Source organism: Sus scrofa, chromosome 6 (assembly GCF_054392235.1).
Source record: "Sus scrofa isolate SSC_HxYL_T2T_F1_AM1 chromosome 6, Sscrofa_HxYL_maternal_Yorkshire_Landrace_v2.0, whole genome shotgun sequence".
In the NCBI taxonomy this organism is placed as follows: domain Eukaryota; kingdom Metazoa; phylum Chordata; class Mammalia; order Artiodactyla; family Suidae; genus Sus; species Sus scrofa.
The window spans coordinates 51,458,621-51,477,323 of record NC_139388.1 but is presented as its reverse complement, the minus strand read 5'-3'; the positions used below and the strand labels follow the sequence as shown (position 1 = coordinate 51,477,323).

The window sequence follows — 18,703 nt, the reverse complement described above, 5'->3', positions numbered from 1 at the left end:
CTGCGGGTGGAGACGGAAACTACGTCACTGTTTCCTCTCCAGCCCTGGAGGCGAAGATGGAGGAGGCTCTAGCTGCGGCTGCCGCGCTTTCCGGCTGCCACGTGACTTCTTCCCAGCGTGCGCAGTTGGCGCGTGCGCATACGCTCCACTTGAGCAGGACCAAAGGCGTGAGTAAAAGACCAGTCTAGTTCAGTGCGCAGGCGCCCTCTCGAGGCGAGGAGGCGGGGCTGAGCTTTTCCCGGGCCTTGCGTACCCAGTCCTAGTCTCTGGGATGTGCGCGCGAGGTCCCTGGGAAGGAGGTGAATCCCTGACGGCGAGCACGCACGTCGCGCTGCGCGCTGTGGTGAACTCAAAACTGTGTTGGAATGCACTTGTTGAAGTCCCTTTGGGCCATGGCCAAGTCCCGAGGAAGGTGCTCTCGGAGGCCCCCTTTGCTCCAGGCCTCGACCCCTGAGGCAGGATCTAGAGCACCGCAGTTTCCAGCCCTGAACCGGGTCCCCAAGCTCCAACCTAACGCCAGGGTTAGCGGCCCGCAAAGCCGCTGTGCTCTGCTGGCAATGGCCGGGGTGAGAGGCTACTGAAACCCCACAGCTCACGCCCAGTCCCTATAGGCTCCAGTCTTGTGGGTGAAGGCGAGCGCCTCGTGAGTTATGTGCAGATTCTTCACACTGCAGGCATGAATGCACATGCATGTGTTATGTATGTGGAGGTATATGCTCTGAGTACTTTCACACGTATCGACTGCCCTTTGCACCGCACAGGGGTTACCACTAAGTGCATGTATGCGCTCCAGGTGAACAGTGACATACACTGCATGGCCATCTCTGTGCAGACCTGCCATCTCCCGGTCGTGGCCAAACTCTCAAGCACTCAGCTGAGGTTCAACTGTAGTTTTTGGCCGCCACCCAGAATGGGGGAAGGAGTGTTAGGGCACCCTCCGGGTCACAATTAAGATAGTTTGCATCTGGTTTACATTCAGCCTGGAAGTGAAGGGGGGGGTCCCCTGGGTCCCAAGGCAAGCTGCCCCTAACAGGCTCTCAGGGCCCAGGGGACAGGGGGTGGAGCCGGCTGCACAGCCCTGAGCTGGGGCAGGAAGCGAGAGTGGGGAGGGGGGAGGCCACAGCGGGTGGAGGCAAGGCGGGTGCAGGGCGTGTGGGGAGGGAGGGAGGTGCCAGCGATCTGAGCCCTGAGGCCCTGCTGGCCCCTGGGCGCAGGCCCGGCTCTGGCCCCCAGGAATGGACCTCGTGGACCCCGACATTTTTAATAGGGATCCCCGGGACCACTACGACCTGCTGCAGCGGCTGGGTGGCGGCACCTATGGGGAAGTCTTCAAGGTGAGGAACTCTGTCCTTCTCCATCACCCTCAAGCCAGTGACCTTTGGGGGGAGACCCAAGAAGGGAAGGGGATGCGAGAGGGTCCCGGTCCCTGGTTTTGGTTCAGGGATGCTGAGGAGGACTCAGGCAAATGGAGCCCGCCTGACTGCCAACTTCCCCTTTACAAGGCTCGAGACAAGGTGACGGGGGACCTGGTGGCATTGAAGATGGTGAAGATGGAGCCTGGTGAGGACAGGACCCAGGAGCTCCTTCCCCACACCCCCCACCTCCCGGGATGGTGGCGCCCCCCCCTCCCTGACTCCCTCCTCCCCACACTCCCTCCCTGCAGCGGCCTTTTCTCTTCTGCCCTTCCTTGCAGACGATGATGTGTCCACACTTCAGAAGGAAATCCTCATCTTGAAAACCTGTCGGCACGCCAACATCGTGGCCTACCACGGCAGTTATCTCTGGTGATGAGCCCCAGACCTGCCCTGGCACCCAGCCCGGCCTCCACCCCCAAACTCCCGTTCCTGACCAGGGGACCCCCTAACCTGACCTCCAATCCTGGACCAAAGTCCCACTTTTTTGACCAGATCGAATCTCCAATCCAGAACTCTCATTTCTGACCCGGGGGCCCTCCAGTTGATCCCTTCATAGTAACCAAACCTGAAAACGAGTCCCCTAAAACGCATCTTTCACCGTCCTGCTCTTCAGGTCCCCCACTTTCACTTTCTGTTCCTGAAGGTGAACCCCTTAATTTCCTGACCCCCCAATTAATATCCCAGATGCCTCGGTCATGATCTCTGTTCCCCAGACCTGGCATCCTGGGCTCCTCTGTCCCCATCGAACTTCCACAACCTGTGAGACCCGTGCCCTGTCTCCCAGGTTAGCATAGAACAACAGAGGATGCCATGGGTCTGGAGCCCAAAGACCTGGCTTTGATTCCACTTGACCCTAAACGTATATTTCCTCTCTGAGTCTCAACTTCCCCATCTATAAAATGGGAGTGGGGTGATGGTCACTCGGATGGGCAATAGATAGACGACGGCGCTTACATTAAAGTTTTTGTTGTCCTAGAACAAGATGGACAGTGAGCCAGGAGCTGTCCTATAAATAATCATTTTTTTCAGCTCTGATTATTTCTGCTCTTGAACAGGCTGCAGAAGCTCTGGATCTGCATGGAATTCTGTGGGGCTGGTTCTCTCCAGGACATCTACCAAGGTAAGGGGAAGAGCGGGAGCGGGGGAGGGTCCAGGCAGCCCCTGCCCCTCCAATCCACCTGTCCTGTCTCTGCCTTTGTGTCTCCCGGGACTGTCTTTCTGATCCATATTTCACACAATGAGCCCCTGCTCTGGGCCTGGCCTGGCCCCAGTGATGCCAGGGTTACTGTGGTGACCCAGGGGCCCCCAGCCGTGTCCTCCAGCGCCTGCGAGTCCAGCTCCAGCCTTTCTGTATGCCATGTTCCCCTCCACTTCCCCCACCCATCTTCCTCTGCGTCTGCATTTTCTCACCAAGGTCTGTTCTTGCATTTGAGCATTTCTGCATTTCTGGCTCGTCATCAGTGCCCACATGTTTACTTAATGAGTGAATGCATTTCTGATTCTCTCAGCCTGCTCTTCACTCATGGAGCGTTGGAGGGTGGGGGCAGGCCTCTGATCACTTCTCAATTTCTGACACTCATCTCTGTTTCCCTGTTTCCTTCCAGTCCAAGACCTCAAATGTCAGGAAAGGAAGGACTTCATTAAGGAGTTCTTGGGGCGGGGGAAACTGAGGCCCACAGACAGGAAGTGACTCACTGCCAGCCTGTCAGACCTGATCTCAGACCACTCTGTCTGTTGTCTTTCTTTCTTTCTTTTTCTTTTTTTTTTGGCGCCACACCCACAGCATATGGAGGTTCCCAGGCTAGGGGTCGAATCAGAGCTGTAGCTGCTGGCCCACACCACAGCCACAGCAACACAGGATCCAAGCCGCGTCTGCGACCTGCACTACAGCTCACGGCAATGCCGGATCCTTAACCCACTGAGCAAGGCCAGGGATCGAACCTGAAACCTCAAGGTTCCTAGTCGGATTTGTTTCCGCTGCGCCACCACGTGAACTCCTGTCTGTTGTCTTTCTACGGTATCCTCGCCACCCCTTTGTGTCTTTCTCCCCCTCTGTCTCTTTCTCTTTCTCTGTTTGTTTTGTTTTGTTTTTGTTTTTGGCTGTGCCTAACTGCATGCGGAAGCTCCCAGGCCAGGGATTGAACCCACGCCATAGCAGTGACTCAAGCCATAGCAGGGACAACACTGGATCCTAACCCACTGAGCCACCAGGGAACTCCTCCCTCTTTCTCAATGTACCAGTTTTCCCACTTTTTGGTTTCTGACCATCTCTTTGTTTCTCTCCTTCAATTTGGATGTGTTCATGGTTCTCTCTCTCTCTCTCTCTTTCTCCCGTGCCTTCCGGTCTCTCCAACGACAAGCCCAGATTTCTCATCACGACCCTTCAGTCTGACCCCCACCAGCACCTCAAGCTGACCCGCCTCACCTCCACTGCACCCACTTTGCTGCCTTCCAGACCCACTGGGCACCCTCCTACCCCCGGGCCTTTGCACTTGCTCATCTTGTTCCCCTTCTGAGTGGATCTGCTCCCCTTGTCACCTTCTCAGAGTTGCCTTTGCCGAGCACCCTGTGTAAAATGTCATACCCCTTCCCACACGTATTTCCTGTTGTCTTTTCTTGCTTTATTTTATCTTGTACTGTGTATTTTACCTGTTTACTTTTGTCTCCCATCCGTTTCCCCCACTGGAATATTCTCTCCACGAGGGCAGAGAACACAGCTCTACTCTACCCTGGCGCCTACCACGGTGGCGGGCACACCGCAGACACGCAATCCATATCTGTTTAATGACTCTTCTTCTGTCCCTCTAGCCTCCGGTTCCCTGCCTCGCTGCCTCTCTCTGTCCCTGATACTCCTCTGCCTCCTTCTCCCACCTGTCCCATCCTGTTTCCCTGTCCCCGTGTGGCATCCGCAGCTGGTGGGGGTGGTGACCAGGGGCTTGTGGGGCCAGGTTTCCTGGCCCCCCCCCCAATGCTGTGTCTCGGTGACCTTTGCAGTGACAGGCCCCCTGTCAGAGCTGCAGATCAGCTACGTCTGCCGGGAAGTGCTCCAGGTGAGGAGATGCTGGGCGAGCTTGGGTAGGGGCAGGGCCCCACTTCAGGCCCCGGACACTCATAACCCCCGCCTTCCTCTCCAGGGACTGGCCTATCTGCACTCACAGAAGAAGATACACCGGGACATCAAGGTGGTCTAGGGGCAGGAAGGTGGCCTTGGCGGGGCAGGGGCAAGAGATAGGAGTGATGCTTGCAGGGCTTCAGGTGCTGTGGGGCCAGGGAGTGGAGGCAGCAGTGGACTGGGCAGGGGGGGGTATCTCTGACAGCCTCTAATCCGCCCTCTTTTCCAGGGAGCCAACATCCTCATCAATGATGCTGGGGAGGTCAGACTGGGTGAGTGGCTGGGCGCGGGGTTGTGGAAAGGGACCGACTGGGGGCCTGAGGGGCCAGGGGACCCCGGGTTACTGTGTTTCTCCCTCTGTCTCCAGCTGACTTTGGTATCTCGGCTCAGATTGGGGCCACTCTGGCTCGACGCCTCTCTTTCATCGGGACACCTTACTGGTGAGGGGCACCTGGCTGGCGGCTAGGGGTGGGGTGGGGCACAGTGGCTTTTCCCACCCTGGATCTCTGGGAATCTTCATCCTGGCATTTTGCCTTCCTTCTGCCTTTCTCTGTGGAATGTTCTGGTTTCTCTTTGGCTCTCTTTTGAGTTTTCCATTTACCCAGGTCTCTGTGCCCCCTGCACCTGGGCCTTGCAGTCTTGGGGTTGACTTTTATCCTGATCTCTGCTTCTTTTTTTTTTTCAGGGCCGCAGCTGCGGCATATAGACGTTCCCAGGCTAGGGGTCGAATCGGAGCTGTAGCCGCCAGCCGACACCACAGCCACAGCAATGCAGGATCCGAACCGAATCTGCCACCTACACCACAGCTCACGGCAACACCGGATCCTTAACCCACTGAGCGAGGCCAGGGATCGAACCCACATCCTCATGGTTGCTAGTCGGGTTCATTAACCACTGAGCCACAACGGGAACTCCTCCCTGTCTTTCTTTCTCTGTCCACGTTTGTCTCTCTGTCTGTCTGTCTCTTCCTGTCTGTCTGTATTTTTCTGCCTCTACCTCTTTCTGGCTTTATTTCTGTCTCTCTCCATCCTTATGTTTCTGCATCTGGCTCTCTCTATGCCCATTCTCCTTCTCTCTCTGTTTCTTTCCTGCCCACCCCCGACCAAAGATTCTTCCCTCCCCCTCCTTGTGTTACCCCCAGGATGGCTCCGGAAGTGGCAGCCGTGGCCCTGAAGGGGGGATACAATGAGCTGTGTGACATCTGGTCCCTGGGCATCACTGCCATCGAATTAGCTGAGCTACAGCCACCATTCTTTGATGTGCACCCTCTCAGGTAGGCAGATGTGGCGGGTCCCCTGGTCCCAGAGACCCCACTCAACTCTGCCCGTGAACCCCTACCTGCTTCCCCACATCAAGACCCCCTACAGGAGACCCCACCTTCCTTGGAGCTCAATCTGAGACCCTCAGGAGCCCCTCAACCCAGAAAGCCCTTCCCCCCAGCCCTCCACGCAGGAAGCCCCCAGTGCAAGGAGCCCTGTCTTGAGGCTCCGTCTGAGACTGCTGGCATCTGTGATGTGCTGAGCAGTGTCCCCTGGAGGTGGCACCCTGGGTTGTTGTAACACCGGATCCTTCTCACGCGGTCCCTCACTTTGCTTTCTGCTAACCTTGGTGTTATGAGGGGCCCCCTCAAGCCATGAGGTCTGATGTCCCCTGGAGGTCTGAACCCCTGTTCTGTCCTTACTCTTCTAGAGTTCTCTTCCTCATGACCAAGAGTGGCTACCAGCCCCCGAGGCTAAAGGAAAAAGGCAAATGGTAAGAGAGGCCGATGGGAAGGGGGGAGAGGGAGGGCAGAGTGGGGGGTGGTGTCTGATGGGACGGTCTCCGGTCCTGTCACCCCAGAACTTGCCTTCTTCCTCCCAAGGTCGGCTGCCTTCCACAACTTTGTCAAAGTCACCCTCACCAAGAACCCCAAGAAACGACCTGGCGCCACCAAGATGCTCAGTGTAAAGCCCCCCTCCCTGAGAAGCCTTCCCAGCCTCACCCCCAGGACACCAGGGCCTCCCACAGCTCTCTAGAACGTGGCTAATTTCGTTCCACAGAACCTCCGTGCCCTTTCAGAGTCCCCAGCCCCTCCGAATCCCCCAGGACCCACCCTAAGACCCTCCAGGTTATACCCCAGGCCTTTGCCCAAGAGTCACTGTGTTCCTAAAGCTCGCAACTTCCCAAGGGCTTCAGGACCCATTCCTGGGTGGACTCTGGGATTCCGAGGGGGAACCCCGGTTCCCCCTAAGACACCTCTGGGATTCTCCAACTCCCTTAAATTCCTCGAATCCCTTCAGACGCCTCAGAGACCCCTGTCTTCTTCTTCTGTTGGCAGCTTCCCCTCCTGACTCCCCCAGATGGGTTCTGGAGCCCCTGTCCCAATCCTGTCCCCCTCCCCAGCCCTCGGTGTGCTGACACCCCCATCTCCTCCCCAGCATCAGCTGGTGTCCCAGCCTGGGCTAAACAGAGGCCTGATCCTAGATCTTCTCGACAAGCTGAGGAACCCCGGGAAGGGGGCCCCTGGGGGCGAGATTGAAGACGAGGAGCCTGAGGTGAGGGCTCCTTGGCTGACAAACCCCTGGAACCTCCTGCCTCTGTTCAGGCTTGAGCGCTCCTTTGCTGCCTCTCTCAGGAAAGAAAAAGCCAGGGAGGAGGGGGCCTGGGCACAGGGCTGGGGGTGCAGAGGTTATGGTAGAGACGAGGGCTCCAGGCTGTGCCCACAGGGCAGTGGAGGCTGCTGGAGGGCCATGCGCCTGACACGCCACTTCTCTGCCCAGCTGCCCCCCGCCATCCCGCGGCGGATCAGATCCACCCACCGATCCAGCTCCCTGGGGACTCCAGACGCGGACTGCTGTCGTGAGTAGAGAATCCTTCTGCTTGGGGACACCTGACCCCGTAATCCAAGAGCCCTCCCTCAGCCCCTCATCAGATTGCCAGAGACGCTCAGCACTTCCAGACAGACCCCGGAGACCCCCATCACCATCTGACCCCACCAGAGACCCCCAAGAACCTCATCACCACCTCCTCTACTGAGTCACTCTAGAGACCCTGCCTCTCTGACCCGCAGGCAGACCCCGTGAGACTTCCCATGGCCACCAGGACTCCCAGGGAGCCCAGAGATCTTGGTCAGATGCCCGATACCCAGCTAGAGCCTAAAAACACTCTAAAACCACGCTGAGCCCCTACCTCCCTGATCTCAAAAACCCACTCCTGGAGCTTCCATTGCAATGCAGTGGAAACGAATCCAACTAGTACCCATGAGGATGCAGGTTCAATCCCTGGCCTCAGATAGTGGATCAGGGATCAGGTGTTGCCATGAGGTGTGGCGTAGGTCACAGACGCAGCTCAGATCCTGCATTGCTGGGGTTGTGGCCAGCAGCTGCAGCTCCAATTAGACCCCCAGCCTATGGAACTTCCATATGCCACCAGCCCTAAAAAGACCAAAAAAAACCCCAAAGCTGACCACTGGATGAGGCGCCTGTAAACCAAGATCTGTCCCCGCTAGGGGTGCGCCTGCCCTGAGAGCCTGCCCCCAAATTCTAGTCTTCTGCTCCCAAACCCTGTCCCCAGCTCACTGTGTGTCTCCATCACCCCCCACCCCCCCAGGGCGGCACATGGAGTTCAGGAGGCTCAGAGGAATGGAGTCCAGACCCACGGCCAACACGGTGAGAGGCCTCCACCGCCGCTGCTGCCCCGCCGCCCTCCCCGCTCCCTGGCCACCACTGACCCTTTACTATCCCGCAGGCTCACTTACAGCCCCCTGGAGACTTGAGGAGCAGCAGTCCTAGGTCAGGGACCCTCGCGGTGGCGGGGGGGGGGGGGGCTGGACTGTGTGTGGGAATGGCCTGAGGCTCACGCCTGTCCCTCCCCAGGAGGCACCAGTCCGAGTCCGACGATGACTACGACGATGTGGACATGTAAGAGAGCTCCTCGGACCCCCGCCCCACCCCCACCTCGCCTCTGACCCCAGACCCGGCCCTCCACGCTCCCACCTTCCTTCACCCCTGGCCTCAACCCCAGCCATCAGCCGAGGCCCCCATCTGCCCCAGCCCCAGGCCTGTGTCAACCTCAGGGCCCACCCGTCCCCGCCACACATCTCGTCGGTGATAGGTTCGCGTGCGGTGCACCCAGCACCAAGCGAGACCCCCGGGAGCTCACGTGATCTGTGTCACTAAGCAGGTGTGAAGATGCAGAGCCTTGATATGTCGCCAGCCCTTGCTAGCCTAGAGTTACTTGTACGATTATGGGCGTAGTTATCAGTCCTTTAAACCCTTAGCTCCAGCCCAGACCGAGCCGCCCTCTGACCCTCCTGAGCTCTGAACGCCAGCCCCGACCCACGCCAGTCCTCCCTGATCCCCACACCCCGAACCTGCTCACCCCATCTTTGTGTTGCAGCCCCACCCCTGCAGAAGACACGCCCCCTCCACTGCCCCCCAAGGTAAGGCTCTGGGCCCCGAGCTGGGAGACTGGGGGCCAGGAGGCCAGGGTCCAGAGACGCTGGGACTGGAGCTCTCTAGGGCTCCCGTCTGGGATACCAGGTCCCCTGAAGTCTGGGAAGACTCTGGGTGGTGAGCACATTGGTATCTGGAAGTGGCCTCCCTGAACCTGGGGGTGGGACTCAGAATATTCAGCTGGATGGACACGGACAGTGGCTGGTCCTCCGAACTCCCTGCTGCACCAGCATGAACCCTTTAGCTGCTGGAGTGTGTTGCCTGCCGTCGGGGCGTGGGTTAGAGACGAAGGCTGGAGGGGTGGTGGGACGTCATGGAAAAGGTCAGAGCCGTGGCCTGATGGCAGCTCTGGCGGAGGCAGAGTGCAGGGCGGCTTCTCTCTGGGATCATCTAATGGGTTTCCCCACCTTCCTTCTCTGTCTCCAAAGCCCAAGTTCCGTTCTCCATCCGATGAGGGTCCTGGGGGCACTGGAGATGAGGGGCAGCTGAGCCCTGGGGTGCTGGTCCGGTGTGCCAGTGGGCCTCCCCCACGCACCCCCCATCTTGGACCTCCCCCAGCTACCCGCAGCCCCCACCTCACTGCCCACTCAGGTAACAGGGTGGGCTGGGTGGGAGGGGGACAGAGGTAGGGCCTGGGTTGGGGGAGGGGGGCTTTGGGGGCTGATCTTCCCCACCCCATCTCAGAACCTTCACTCTGGAACCCAGCCCCCCGGGAGCCAGACCAGCCCCCCCTGTTGCCCCCCAAGAAGGAAAAGATGAAGAGAAAGGTGAGACCAGACGGGCTGAAGACTCATACTTCTGGGTGGCGCTGGGAATGCCTGGTGGGGGGCGGGGTAGGGCTGGGGAGACTTATAATGGTGACAGGTGACACTTGTAGGTTATTGCTTTGTGCCGGGCACTGTTCTATTTTTGCTTGGTGTGTACCTTCACAGCTAAAAGGAGGTAGCACAGAGCCAGGTGGTTTTTTGTTTTGTTTTTAGGGCTGCATCCACGGCACATGGAGGTTCCCAGGCTAGGGGCCGAATGGGAGCTATAGCTGCCAGCCTACACCACAGCCACAGCCACAGCCATGCCAGATCCGAGCTAGCTCGTGGCAATACCAGCTCCTTAACCCACTGAGCAAGGCCAGGGATCGCTGAGCTACAACCTGAAGAGCTGGGTATTGCCCCACATTTTGAAAGGAGGGAGCCAAGACACAGAGCTTTCCAAGGTCATAAAGCTTTGAGGGGGCAGGGCCAGGACTTGAACCTCTCGGCACCGTTGCTTCGGCATCTTAACCGCTGCACCTTCCTGCGCCCTCTTCCCCTTTGCTGGATCTGCCGCTGCCCGGCCCCTGTGGCCCCCGTGCCCCCCCCCAGGGATGTGCCCTCCTCGTGAAGTTGTTCAATGGCTGCCCCCTCCGGATCCACAGCACGGCCGCCTGGACACACCCCTCCACCAAAGGTGAGCAGTCACGAGGGTCACCGAGAAGGTGGTGGCGGGAGGGCCCTTAATCGATGGCACAGAGGGTCCTCCCAGGGTGGGGAGCAGCTGAGCCAAGGCCGGGGTGGAGCCAGGAGTTACAGTTGGGGTTTAGGGATCAAAGATGGGTAGAGTGGAGATGAGTTTGAGAGGGACAACTAGGAAAATGAGAATTTGGAGGCCAGGAGTGTCAGATACAGCAGAAGGGTCAGAGTCTGGGGTACAGGATGGGACAGTTGGACCCCCGTTAACCTCAGTTGGAAGTTCATGGTCGAGAGACCCAGATTAGCACTTTGGGGTCAGGAGTTTAGGGATTAGAATGCAGCAGAAAAGGACAGAGTCTGGAAGTCAAGATGTGGAGACATCACTGGGGGGCAAATGCTGAGGGAGCAGTAGTAGAGTTTGCAGAGTCACGCTGGGCAGAGGCCACATGCCGGGTGTCTGAATTTTAGGATCAGTGTTGAGATAAGATTAGCATTCAGGGACCAAAATGGAGAGAAAGAGGGACAGAATTTAGAGGGCTATCTGGGGAGGTACATCTGATGCTGGGGTTGGAATTGAGGGGACAAAGGGTAAGGATTGACAGGTCAGAGATGGAAGAACCACCGGAACGGGGGAAGCCCGAGGCTGCTGAGAATGAGAGGAGCTCAAGGGAACGGGTCAGGGTTTGAGTTCAGATTTGGGGAAACAGAAGCCAGAAGTGTCAGTGTCAGGGGAGAGTAGAGAATTGAGTGTCAGGGCTAGGGAACAGTCACAGTGTTTGGGGTCAGAGGTGGAGGTCCAGGAAGTCCCCCATGGTGATGAGGCAGGTCCCAACATCCTCATATCTGTCCCCCCAGACCAGCACCTGCTCCTGGGGGCCGAGGAAGGCATTTTCATCCTGAACCGAAATGACCAGGAGGCCACGCTGGAGATGGTGAGGGGCAGCACCTAGGGTGGGCCAAGGGTGGGGGCTGGAGTTGGGGGGGGCTGGGGTCTTACAGGACCCATCTCCCCCATCCTCTGCAGCTCTTTTCTAGCCGGACGACCTGGGTGTACTCCATCAACAATGTCCTCATGTCTCTCTCAGGTCTGCCTGGGCTTGGGTGGGAGGGGTGAGGGTCAGAACTTAGGGGGTCAAGGGTCAGGGAGTTGGGAAACAGACAGGCACAGCTGAAAAAAATTTGGCTTCCCCTTTCACAGAGCCCACAGTTGCAATTCTCGCCACATTTTCAATATGGGACTTGGCGCAAGAGACCTCTGCTCCCCGAGCCTCAGTTTCCCCATCTGCCAAATGGGGCTCACAGTAGTTCCTCTCTCTCAAGTCAGTTTGGAAGTAATTTCCACAAGAAGTTAGTCTTTACATTTCTTTGATGTTCAGATGATCATTCGTACTTATTCCCACTAAAATAGTGTGAGCAAGCTGTAGATTAAAATGTTGTGTCATTGTTTTACAAACTTTGTGTAAAAGCATTTCTCATTTTTGAGGAAGACGCCCAGCCAAATAGACCTCGTGAGCCCACTGATGTCACACCTGTGATGACACACTTTGGCAGAATTTCTAGATTTTTTTTTTTCCCTTTAGACTTTGTAATATGCGTAAATTCATTTGACTGGAGAAGTGTCCACCATTTCTCACGTGGCTACAGGCACCACGAGGACAGGGAACACCTAGTTTACCCTGGAGGCGGGCACAGTGCCTGCTCTATGGTGGGCATTTAAAATCTGTTGAATGAAAAATAATAAATAAAGATGCTGGAGACTTGAAGGCTTGGGCGTTTCCAAGGGCTGGGGGAAGAGTGCAGCGCCCTCTAACTGCCTGCTTTTCCTCTGCACACACACTGCAGGGAAGACCCCCTACTTGTATTCGCACAGCATCCTGGGCCTGCTGGAACGGAAAGAGGCCAGAGCAGGCAACCCCATCGCTCACATTAGTCCTCACCGGCTACTGGCAAGGTACCAGCCCCCAGAGGCACCCTTGACCCCTCTAATGCCTGATGCCTGCCGTGCCTCCCCGCATTCACGCCCGCCTACTTTCTTCTGCAGGAAGAACATGGTCTCCACTAAGATTCAGGACACCAAAGGCTGCCGGGCATGCTGTGTGGGTGAGAGCGAACCCCGAGGCTGTGCAGGGAGTGGGAGGGGCCGGGGCCGGGGCTTTCTACGGGAGAGGGTTGCGGCGTTAAGGCAGGGTGAACAGAGCCCGGGGAAAGATGTGTGGCCTTTGAGGGGGGAGCGGGGCAGGGGAGAGAGGAGTAACCCTAACCCGTCCTTACCTACCTCCACAGCGGAGGGCGCGAGCTCCGGGGGCCCGTTCCTGTGTGGGGCATTGGAGACATCCGTGGTCTTGCTTCAGTGGTATCAGCCCATGAACAAGTTCCTGCTGGTCCGGGTAGGGGGCCTGTAGACGCTGGGGACTTTGCCCTGTTCGGTGGCTCGGGCCTTCAACCCCACGCTTCGGGGCAGAGCTCCGCGAAGCCGGGCTTCCACCTGCGGCCCCGCCCCCAACTTCCCCAGATCCCGCTCCCTGGAGGCTCCTCCTTCTGAGGTCTTCCGGATTCCGAACCCCCAGCCCCTCACCTCTGGCCTAATTATGTCGCCGCCCCGGGTCTCTTACGAGACCCCATTAAGGTCCCCGAGAGTCTTTTCCGAGACTGCTGCCTTCGAGGCCACCCCACCTGGAGAGTCTTGCTTTTCTCTCCCCAAGGCGGCACGCCCCCAAGCGGAAGCCACGCCCCCTCGGGGGCCCTCCCCGTCTATTTCTAAGCCAAAGCGGCCTCACCCCCTGAAGGTTCTAGATGGCACCTCCCGAGACCGAGGAGGGCTTAGGAAATACCTCGGAAGACCCCCGGCCGGCTGTCCTCCGAGACCCCGACCCCCTCGGGCCCCGCCCCCAGCCTCCTCTGAGCCCGCCCCTCCCCGTGCGGCCCGCAGCAGGTGCTGTTCCCCCTACCCACGCCTCTGCCGGTGTTCGCACTGCTGACCGGGCCAGGCTCCGAGCTGCCCGCTGTGTGCATCGGCGTGAGCCCCGGGCGGCCGGCCAAGTCGGTGCTCTTCCACACCGTGCGCTTCGGCGCGCTTTCCTGCTGGCTGGGCGAGATGAGCACAGGTGAGTGGGCCAGGCTCTGGGAGGGATGGGCTTACCAGTTTGGGCGGCTGGGCGGTGCTTAGCCTGAGGCGTAATTGGGAAAGGGCTTGGAAGGAGAGGGGCGGAAGAACGACGGGCAGACCTAATAGGTGGGATGGATGATGGACGGTGGGGAACCCTATGATGGACCGGGTGTCCTGCTGGCTTGGGAATGAAGAGGGTGCCTAGCGAGGAAGGCGGAATGAGGTGGAATGGGTCCTTGAACCTTCGCTTCTCAAGCAGAACACAAGGGACCAGTACAGGTGACTCAGGTTGAGGAAGACAAAGTGATGGTGTTGATGGATGGTAAGGACCCTTCTCCCCCTCTTTCTCCAACAGTTCTTGGGTCTTCGACCCCCAGACCTCCATCCCTCTCAGAAAGGCTGAGCCGCTCTGATCCTTGCCCATCCTGCTCTGCTTCTTACATAGAATTTATTGTTTGGTCCCTCAGCAACTTTCTAAGTCCTTCTTAAAGCCCCTTCTCGGAAGTTCCCCCGTGGTGCAGCCGATTAAGGATGCCCTGTTGCTGCAGCTGCGGCTACAGCAGCGAGGGTTCTATCCCTGGCCTGGGAACTTCTGTACCCCGCGGGTGCGGCCAGGAAAAAAAAAAAAGCCTCTCTACCTCCTAGGGTCTCTGAAGCTGGTGACCCCAGACGGGGCCCCGGTCCGGGGGCTTCGAACTCCAGAGATCCCTATGACTGAAGCAGTGGAGGCCGTGGGTATGTGCGGGAATGGTAGGGCTGGGGGGTCCAGGTTGGAAGCTTGCGTGAAACCCATGGGTAACAGGTACTGCTTTCCTCCCAGCTGTGGTCGGGGGGCGGCTGCAAGCCTTCTGGAAGCATGGCGTGCAGGTGTGGGCTCTAGGCTCAGACCAGGTAAGTTCCTCCATCCCAGCCCCTGACACCTCCTTCCTCAGGTGGACTGGGAGGACGGGGTCAGGGCGGAAGTCCTGGAGGAGAAGCATCCTCCAGGCAGTTCAGACAGGTCCCCTTCTCCACCCCAGTGTCTCTTAAGTCCAGAACTCATCCAGGGCCACTATGTGACTGTGTGTAAGGGACTTTTTTTCTCTCTGAGCCTCAGGTTCCCAACTATAAAATGGGGTTACTCTAGAGATATGTGGGTTAAGACCATGGACCTGGCTGCCTGGGTTGGAATCCAGCCGAATGACCTTAGGCAAGTGACTGAATCTTCCTGTGCCTCACTGTTCTCATCTGGAAAATGGAGTGAAAACTAGTGCTTAGGAGTTCTCTTGTGGTGCAGTGGGTTAAGCATCTGACGTTGTCACTGCAGTGGCTCCGGTTGCTGAAGTGGCGTGGGTTCGATCCTTGGCCTGGGGAACTTCCACATGCTGTGGTGCAGCCAAAAAAAAAAAAAAAAAAAAAGGAATAAAACCCCCCAAACAAACAAGGAGTTCTTGTTGTGGCTCAGTGGTAACGAATTCGACTAGTATCCACAAGTATGTGGGTTTGATCCTTGGCTTCACTCAGTGGGTTAAGGATCTGGCATTGCCATGAGCTGTGGTGTAGGTCACAGACGAGGCTCAGGTTCCACATTGCTGTGGCTGTGGTGTAGGCTAGCAGATGTAGTTCCGATTTGATCCCTAGCCTGGGAACCTCCATATGCTGCAAGTGCAGCCCTAAAAAAAGCAAAAACAAAACAAAAAACAAACTAGTGGTTAGCTCATAGGACGCTCTGTGTCAGACTCTGTCCTTACACTTTTGTTTTGTACTTACTCTTCGTGATTACCTATCAGGTAGGTACTACAATTTCAGTGGTTAGTAGTCAGGTGCAGAGAGGTTAAGTGACTTGCCTGAGGTCACACAGCCGATGAGTGGTGTTAGCAAGAATGGTTATTTCTGGTGCTGAGGCGTTCAGAGCCCCTGGCCTTGCTGTCTTTAAGGGAAAGGGGAAAAGTCTTCTAGACACTGACACAGTACCTTCTCCCACAGCTGCTGCAGGAGCTGAGAGACCCCTCCCTCACCTTCCGTCTGCTTGGATCCCCCAGGTATGGACTTGAGGGAAGGGACAGAGGACCAGGGAGGGGGGGCTTCTGATGTGGAGAGGGCATCCTGAAGTGTCCCTAACCACCTGTATCTTTGGCCTGGACTCCTCTCACCCGGTCTCCCTGTTTCCGTCTCTGCCCCCCTGTAGTCCATTGCCTACCCAACAGCCAAGGGGGAATTTTCATTGTAACTTTTTATTTGGACAGAACTTTAGACTCTTAGAGCCGTTGCAAAAATAAATTTTAAAATTCTGTATCCCCCTCACCCAGGCTATCTTTTAACCACATTTGTTTTATTCCTCTCTTTCATATATATTTTTTTCTTTTTGCATGTAAATTGCAGACATGAGGCCCATTTACCCCTAAAAACATCAGTGTATGTTTCCTAAACAAGGCAAGGACATACTCCTGTAAACACAGCCCTCACACTGAGATATCACTACTTTCTAATTCACACACCCATTCAAGTCTCACCAGTGGTCCCAATACTGTCCTTTATAACCAAAAAATAATCCTTTTTTTTTTTTTTCTGGTCCAGGATATAATCCAGGATGATGGGCTGCATTTAAGTGTCATGTTTCTTTAGCTTTGAGTCTGGAACCATCCTTCAGACTTTCTTTGCTTTTCATGATCTTGACACTTTTGAAGAGGACAGGAAATTTGTTTTACAGAATGTCCCTCAGTTGGGTTTGAGGTTTCCAGGCTAAGCGTTTGGGGAAGGAACATCACAGAAGTGATGCTGTGTCCTTCTCAGTGCATCAGATGAGTTTGTCCCATTACAGGTGATGTTATCTTTGGTCATTGGTTAAGGTGGAGTCAGTTTCTCCACTAGAAAGTTACTCTTGTTTCCTGTGTATTAATAAGTGTCTTTTGGGGCCATATGTTGAGACTGTATATGTTTACTCTTTCTCATCAGACTTTCACCCACTAGTTTTTACCATCGATGACTTTTGTCTGCATATGTTATTAGGGACGTTACTACATGGTGATTTTCTGTTTCTATCATTCCTTCTATATTTTTTAGTTGTCATTCTACTGTAGGAAAGAGCTATCCTTTTCCCACCATGTGTGCGTGCGTGTGTGTGTGTGTGTGTGCGCGCGTGTGTGTGCGTGTGTGTTTCAGCATAGTCTCAAGGATTTCCATTTTATTCTATGGGTTATCATCTGTTACCATCGTTGTTTGTTTTGAGGCACAAATGCTCCCAGATTTAGCCAGTGAGAGCCCCTTCAAGGATCTCTGTGATCTTTCAACCTGCCAGAGGCGTCTTTTAAAATCAGATCTGATTGTGTCACTTTCTACCTGTTTAAAACCTTCCTGGAGGGAGTTCCTGTCATGGCTCCTTTTGTGGCTCCACTAGTCCCCATGAGGATTCGGGTTCAATCCCCGGCCTCACTCAGTGGATCAAGGATCCGGCATTGCCATGAGCTGCACTGTAGGTCGCAGACACAGCTCAGATGCGGCGTTATATTGCTGTGGCTGTGGTGTAGGCCAGCAGCTGCAGCTCTGATTCCACCCCTTGCCTGGGACCCTCCATATGCCACACGTGTGGCCCTAAAAAAAATTAAACAAAACCTTCCTGGGGACTCAAGATAAATCCCAATCCTGGCCACAGCCCATAAAATCAGGATGTCTGTAGTCAAGCCCCAGGTTCTCTCCCACCCCAGGCTCTTTGCCAGGCTGATCTCTCTGCCAGAACACCCTTCCCTGCCCTTTCCCCCAGTTCCCTCCTGAGCCTCTTGCAGGCTCCACCATCCATTCTTCAGTGACCCCTTGACCTGTGTTTCCCTGCTGTATGCCTCATGCTTCTTTGCACGCCTTTAATTCACTGATTCGTGTTGCTCTCCTGCTCTAGATTGAGCTCCCCAAGGGTTAGGGCTGTGTCTGCTCATTCACTGCTCTAGCTCACTGTGTCTGCTGGCACAGACTCTATAAGCGACTTTGTGAAATGAATGACTGAAGACCTGACTTTTCTTTTCCTTCCTCAGGCCTGTGGTGGTAGAGACACGTCCAGCAGATGATCCTACTGCCCCCAGCAACCTCTACATCCAGGAATGAGTCCCCGGTGGGGAGGGGAAGTTAGGAAGCAGCCTGACCAACTGGGGTCATGATGTGCCCCTGTCTCTCAATAAACATGACGTCAGCCTCTGCTGTCATCCTGGTTTTCTGGGGGGAGGAGGGGAGGGCAGAATTCCGGGATGCCCGAACATCAACCATCCAACACAGTGATGTCAGGGGTGTAGCACAGACTTTATTTCTCCACTGCATGGTCACCTCTCCCCTAGCTGCCTTGGGGGGAGGGTTTGGGGGGCTAAGGGCTTGCTGTGAAAACAAGGCACTTGAGGTGGGGGTGCGGGGCCAGCTGGGGGTGTCTCAGCTAAGCTGGTCCTCATACTGCTTGCGGAAACAATCGCCAGCCGGGAAGAAATCCCAGCATCTCTCTTGGTACATCTTCCAGACATAAGACTCCTAGGGGTGGGGGATGGGGAAGAGTCAGTTGGTCACATTTTCAAACACTTGATATTGATATGAGCTTTTTACTGCCCCCTGCTGATTACCCTTATATTATAATTCTCCACGTCCCTGCCCATTGGCCTCCCGTTAACACCCCTTTACCTGACCCGTGTGTTCTGTCTCGTCCTTGTTTATCAGATACATCAGGAAAAACCTAGGGGTGGGAGGGCAGCGGGAGACAGGTGAGGACCACCCTTACCTTCTCCTGATTGGCTGGCTGGGAATCCACCCCCATGGACACCACACCCCCTTCCCTAACCAGCAGATGCCCAGGATCCAGCCCCTGGCTGGCTGTCAGTGGCCACGCCCCACCCTCCTGATTGGCCAGCGGGTCCACACTCACATGTAATTGGCCAGGTTGTGCTCCTCTAGCGTGTGGGTCTCGAACCCGTGTGGTGTCGTATCAAAGTAATCACTGCCGATGCCACAGATGAAGCACTTGGTCTGCAGATGGCAGGAGACATCAGAGTCGAGGCCCATTCGACCCCCCACCCCTACCCTGAACCGGTCCCATAACCCCTGTGGGTCGCCCTTAGACATGACCTACCTCCATATCTTCTCTCACTTGCTCTTGTTGGTCTCGGAGCTCGCCAAAAGCATCAATGATCAGACCTGAGGTGGCAGGGTGCAAGTCGGCGTCCAACCTCTGACCCAGTTCAGCA

The 18,703-nt window shown here is 56.2% G+C and overlaps 3 protein-coding genes across 18 annotated transcripts in view; 1 reads left to right on the top strand and 2 right to left on the bottom strand.

Moving 5' to 3' along the window:
- NFKBIB (NFKB inhibitor beta) overlaps nucleotides 1-18,703 on the bottom strand; it is a 1,076,695-nt gene that overhangs the window by 236,476 nt on the left and 821,516 nt on the right. The window lies entirely within an intron of this gene.
- On the top strand, nucleotides 50-17,675 carry MAP4K1 (mitogen-activated protein kinase kinase kinase kinase 1). Of its 15 annotated transcripts, none has more exons than XM_084960560.1 (32): nucleotides 50-167; nucleotides 1,268-1,334; nucleotides 1,503-1,560; nucleotides 1,694-1,784; nucleotides 2,471-2,535; nucleotides 4,410-4,465; nucleotides 4,550-4,597; nucleotides 4,757-4,799; nucleotides 4,895-4,967; nucleotides 5,669-5,800; nucleotides 6,217-6,279; nucleotides 6,389-6,470; nucleotides 6,945-7,061; nucleotides 7,287-7,365; nucleotides 8,116-8,174; nucleotides 8,254-8,297; nucleotides 8,382-8,426; nucleotides 8,905-8,947; nucleotides 9,389-9,551; nucleotides 9,666-9,727; nucleotides 10,319-10,403; nucleotides 11,261-11,337; nucleotides 11,430-11,490; nucleotides 12,248-12,356; nucleotides 12,447-12,505; nucleotides 12,689-12,792; nucleotides 13,335-13,509; nucleotides 13,771-13,833; nucleotides 14,157-14,246; nucleotides 14,332-14,402; nucleotides 15,477-15,532; nucleotides 17,516-17,675. In XM_084960560.1, exons 3-32 carry the CDS (start codon nucleotides 1,542-1,544, stop codon nucleotides 17,583-17,585), a joined length of 2,304 nt encoding a protein of 767 aa, XP_084816686.1. In that variant the 5' UTR covers nucleotides 50-167; nucleotides 1,268-1,334; nucleotides 1,503-1,541; the 3' UTR covers nucleotides 17,586-17,675. The 15 variants fall into 15 exon arrangements, with proteins under 15 accessions (XP_084816686.1, XP_084816683.1, XP_084816673.1 ...); XM_084960557.1 differs by having other exon boundaries at nucleotides 9,645-9,727; XM_084960547.1 differs by having other exon boundaries at nucleotides 51-167; nucleotides 1,215-1,334; nucleotides 9,645-9,727.
- The window catches only part of RYR1 (ryanodine receptor 1), a 117,937-nt gene continuing 116,992 nt past the window's right edge, over nucleotides 17,759-18,703 (bottom strand). For both annotated transcript variants that reach the window (XM_084958575.1, NM_001001534.2), the window contains 4 exon segments: nucleotides 18,589-18,653; nucleotides 18,385-18,485; nucleotides 18,144-18,195; nucleotides 17,759-17,996 (listed from right to left, as the gene is read on the bottom strand). In XM_084958575.1, the coding sequence (XP_084814701.1) occupies nucleotides 17,901-17,996; nucleotides 18,144-18,195; nucleotides 18,385-18,485; nucleotides 18,589-18,653 (314 nt within the window). In that variant the 3' untranslated portion in view covers nucleotides 17,759-17,900.

Bases quoted from the DNA above. Each gene is read 5' to 3' on its own strand.
- MAP4K1 (XM_084960546.1), top strand. From the start codon at position 366: ATGCACTTGTTGAAGTCCCTTTGGGCCATGGCCAAGTCCCGAGGAAGG. The intron at 8,948-9,388 runs GTAAGGCTCTGG...CTGTCTCCAAAG, and splicing joins CCCCTCCACTGCCCCCCAAG to CCCAAGTTCCGTTCTCCATC. The intron at 9,552-9,644 runs GTAACAGGGTGG...ACCCCATCTCAG, and splicing joins CCACCTCACTGCCCACTCAG to AACCTTCACTCTGGAACCCA.